General features: G+C 35.5%; 1 protein-coding gene across 1 annotated transcript; it reads right to left on the minus strand.

Moving 5' to 3' along the window:
* Positions 1 to 812: 812 nt before the first annotated feature.
* LOC145001396 (peroxidase 60-like) lies at positions 813 to 2,325 on the minus strand. The gene is made up of 4 exons (XM_078960769.1): positions 2,066 to 2,325; positions 1,749 to 1,928; positions 1,505 to 1,667; positions 813 to 1,419 (listed from the first exon to the last, which is right to left on the minus strand). The coding sequence occupies exons 1-4, from the start codon at positions 2,303 to 2,305 to the stop codon at positions 983 to 985; spliced, it is 1,020 nt and encodes a 339-aa protein (XP_078816895.1). The 5' UTR covers positions 2,306 to 2,325; the 3' UTR covers positions 813 to 982.
* Between the last annotated feature and the right edge of the window lie 2,680 nt (positions 2,326 to 5,005).

A 5,005-nucleotide genomic window follows, 5' to 3' on the forward strand; every position in this document is an offset into this window, starting at 1 on the left:
CCAATACACCACCAACTGCTCAAGAACTCATAGATGGGGCTAGCATTTCCTTTAAAATGAGTAGAGGCTGAAGAAGATACCCTAGGTCATGAGATAAGCTCCTTAAATATGGAGAGAACCCTAAAATTCGTAGGCTTGGGCTGCAAGAATCCTCATAACGTGTCCATCCTCTTATCACGTCGTGAGAAACCCTCAAGGATACACTTCTTCATTTTAACTTGTCACGTCGTGACCTCGCAATGGTCACGTCGTGACACCCGATTTTATCTAAAAACCATGTCTTTGACTCCTTAATATCGTAAACCTGATTAGTTCAGGAAATTAAGTGTTACAGGTAACAAAGACAGATTTGACAAAGAGGCATCTGCCTCCAATAAAACGACTAAGCTTTTCATACTGAGAGTTTAGCTTTGAATAACTGATTAATGGAGTTCCAAGCATTCACTCGATCTCGTTTAATTAGGTAACCCAAATAAGAGTAATTTTATCTGAATATACGAGAGTAATATAAAAAGATTAGTGAAACAACCGATTGAATATAAAGTTTAGGGTGATGTAGCTAATCTGAATAGAAATTGCAAAATCGCAGTCACATAAATACATATTTGACAAAGAGGCATTTGCCTCCAATAAAACGACTTAGCTTTTCATACTGAGAGTTTAGCTTTGAATAACTGATTGATGGAGTTCCAAGCATTCACTCGAGTCATATTCTCTCGATTAGGTAACCCAAATAAGAGTAATGTTATCTGAATATGAGAGTAATATAAAAGAGTAGTGAAATGAAAGATTGAAAATAAAGTTTAGGGTGATGTTGCTAATCTGAATAGAAATTTCAAAATTCCAGCTGTCAAACAAATACATATTTAGTCGCTTAAATACGTACATAGCTCAATAAATACAAAAAATTATATGAATACACCGATAACAATATATGTGAAACAAAAGGAGAAATATAGAAAACATTTAAAAATTCTTTCAATCAATTAAAAAAAGAAGTTGAAGTTGGCAGGTTGACTGCTCGGCATGATTTCCTGATCTGCCCTTGTTTCCCTGTAAGAACTTGGGTGGCACCCAACTTAACCATGGCCTGACCAAACCGGGCGTTGAAATCGGAGGAGCGCGCAATGGCTGCAACCGTGGACTTGCTGAGGCGATCTGATGCCAAATCTTGATCAAATTGAAGAACTCCTCTACCCATAATAATTTGACTGTAGAAAGATTTGTCCACAACTGCAGAGCTAAAAGGGTTTTGATCCAAGTTGGCAGTAGGATCCGCTGTCGTGTTCTGAGGGCATTTACTCCTCAACGATGATAACAGCGATACATCCATGGTTGGGTCTGGTTTCCCAGTGTTCTTGTAATTGTAAAGACGGTCTTTAAACAATGAACAATGAGCGATTCCGATAGTGTGACCACCTGTACATCACAATTCACAGTTCACACACACGTTGAGCAAACTTATTATGCTTTATATAATATTGATAAGAAGTTGGTGAATTACCAAGGAGATAGATCATGTCGGTGGCTGTGAATCCCTTGAGAGCAAATGCTCGAATGGCACTTGACACCGAAGAAGTAGGAGGTGGGAGGGTTAGAGCATTTTGTGCAAGAGACACAAGTCCATCCCTTCTTCCTGTCTGGACACTGTATCTAGCTCCACCGCTCTGCATTTATTATATTATCTTAAGGTTATTTTGGTGCATTTAATATTGGTGAATGGAAAAATTAAAGCTAATGTTTCTTACGAAGGAGACGACGTCTCTTGTAGCCATAACGATTATATCAGCACAAGAAACCACTCCTGGGCAAACATTCTCGACCGCGGCTTTGGCAGCATCAATGACATCATAGCCTCTAACGCTTAAATTCGGGGGTGAGGTTTTCTCTGTGTTGGGTCCGTCTAGTAGGATGGACGCATCGCAACCCTTTTGATTCATGAAAAGTTAGAATGAAAAAAACCAACAGAAAAACCAGCAAGTAGCTGGGAAGAGTACACCAAAGGAAGCACGAAACAAAGAACAACTAGTAGGGACAAATGAATTATGATATGAAATCAACTCACAGTGACAAAGCAATCATGAAACTGCATGCGGATGAGAGCGGGAGCAATTTTTCTGTTAGTGAGATACTTGGAGTAGACTGTCCTTCTTACGATATCTTCAACATCTGAAGTTCGGCATTTGCCATTGTAGAACCCATACTGGAGACCACCATAGCCGAGAGCACCATAGCAGTGACCAACGAGGTTGAAGAAGATCACCCCTACTGCTAATAAGACTATTTTACTGTTTGTCATCGACATTTTCGTATTCCAGTTCTTAAATGAATCGGGGTGAAGAACAATAAATGATTCTTGGGTATACTTATAAGGATGAGAAACTAAGATACCGCTTCAATGGCTTTCACGACTTTGTTCGTCTTGTACATTTAGGGGAGACGTGTGGGCATCATTGTTTCGGATTAAAATTTTCATTTATTTATTTATAGTTCATTCTTGAAATGCTATTAAAAGAGTTTTATTTATTTCAAGTATATGTTTAATATGATATTTTATTAGATAGATGTGCTTGTGTCCTTTTTTCTTTTTCTGGGTATTTGGTAACAACGATAGAGTGGGCTTATATATCAAGTAGTTCATGACATTTAAATAATTTATTTTTTCAAACCACAAACACAACACAATACTTACATTACTGCTCAACTATTCATTTAGTTGTGAGCTAGACTTGAAGCCTTCATATTTAGATGAGGGATACCCTTCCACAAAGACATGATATGGCTGGGAAACAAGCGTTTGACAAGAAAAATATGTTATTTATTAGAGTATATTGCACGAAAACTCACTAGGATAAGTGGTATTATTGAACCAGACAAAACAACAAGCAATGAAACCAAAGACAGATATAACCGCTAAACTATAAGATAAGTAAGTCTCTCCAGACCATACAAGTGCTCGTCGAGCCCATGCGAAGGGTTTGGTTACGATATGCCAAATTCCACCAAGTATACAAATGGAACCTAACCATTCCATATCGTTTAGAGTAATTTCACGTTTGGTTTGTAACTTATTTTTTTAATCGAACCGTCCCTATGATATATTTTGGTTGTATGTTCGTACTACAAGATTAGCGGCGATAAAAATCACTGCTAAAACTTGGTTTTGTCGTCGGTAAAAATAATAGTGGTGACACGTCGCCGCTAAAGATATTTGTCACTGCAACTAACTTTGTCGTCGGTCATACATATGTCGCCGGTAATAGTAATATTATTGCCGGTAATATTACTTTTTAAGTCATTATCCCTAGTTCATAATAAGGGTTTACATTTAAATAATTTATTATTTTAAAACCGCAAACACAACGAACTACTTACACTACTCCTAAATTATTCATTTCGTCTTTAGCGAGACTTGAACCTTAACATTTAGTTGAGGGACACCCTTCCACAAACGTCTGATACGGTTCGGATACAAGCGTTTGACAAAAAAAGATTTGTAATTTATTATAGTAAATTACACGAATGGTCCATGTGGTTTGGGTAATTTCACGTTTCGTTTGTAACTTATTTTTTTAATCGAACCGTCCCAATGACATGTTATGGTTGTATGATTGTACTACAAGAAAACGAGGCATTAGCGACGACAAAAATCATTGTTAATTAAAACTATAATTTGTCTTCGGTAAAAGTAATAGCGATCACGTGTTGCCGCTAAAAACTCGTCAATACTGTTTTGTCGTTATTGTTCAAAGTGTCTCAGCTAAAGATATTTGTCACTGTACATAACTTTGTCATCAGTAATACTAATAGTGTCGCTAGTAATAATTTTTTTTTTAAATCAACAGTTGTCGGGTGTAGAAAAAACGATACCTAACGACATTAATTGTTGAAAAAAAAAATACATAACGACATCCAATTGGGAACCAAAATAACAAATCAACATGCAATCGACACGATAGTAGAAGGTTTTTGTCTGATGCCTTTGATATGGTTACGCCCAGACCAAATACTTTCTCGAAACATACTCTTTCTTTAGCGGGTGTTAAATCTAATTCGCAATTTAACCCCTGCGTTTGTTTTAAGAGCTCTTGCACTAACTAATTAATTATGTGATTTCCAAAAATGAGTAACAATTAACTATTAATAAACATTTAATGATATGATAAAATTATAAGAAAATACTTACATATTGTTGTTTGGCTATATAACTAAGAAATACATCATTCTTATTGGTATGAGCAACATGGAACGTTTCAACCCTCTTCAGATTCTATTTAACATTAAAATTTAGATTATATTTTACATAAATAATCACATGTTTCAACCCTCTTCAGATTCTATTTAACATTAAAATGTAGATTATATTTTACATAAATAATCACATATATCGTACGTTACTTTTTCATAGAAAGTACTGCTATACGAGCTCGATCCCCCATGGTTTATGAACGTTTGCAGTTTATAGACTTTTTTGTTTCTTGCTGAAGCAGTGATCATCTGTTTGGAAATACTCAATTGCTTTTCTCCTATCATCAAGATCCATATCATTCATAGCTAATGCTCTCGGGATATCTTCATACCTTCCGACTTCTAAAAAATATTTTTTGCATCAGCTTTACGATCTCTAAAACCTTTTAATAAAGCCACCTATAAACTCTCTAACAATCTAGCACTCTCTGGATCCATGGAACCCGATCAAAATCAAACTTTATCTATAAAAAGAAAGTTAGCTAAGTAAAAATCAATCATAATTAAACATATAAAATAATCTTACAAAAATAATTTACACCTATATGTTGTTTTATTGTATCCTTTAATGTCAGGATTTTTTTTTTATTTGCCACATTATTTTCCCAAAATCACGTGCAAGCATGTCTTTTAGTTCTACTATGAGATCAAATTCCATATCCCTATCAAAGTCCAAGTCAATTGGTTTGCTTTTTTATTTAAGAGCATCTTTTTGAGCTTAATATTTTTGGTTTTTCCTTTGATTCTCCTCGGAAGA

This window comes from Lactuca saligna, chromosome 6, assembly GCF_052625555.1.
Source record: "Lactuca saligna cultivar CGN05327 chromosome 6, ASM5262555v1, whole genome shotgun sequence".
In the NCBI taxonomy this organism is placed as follows: Eukaryota; Viridiplantae; Streptophyta; class Magnoliopsida; order Asterales; family Asteraceae; genus Lactuca; species Lactuca saligna.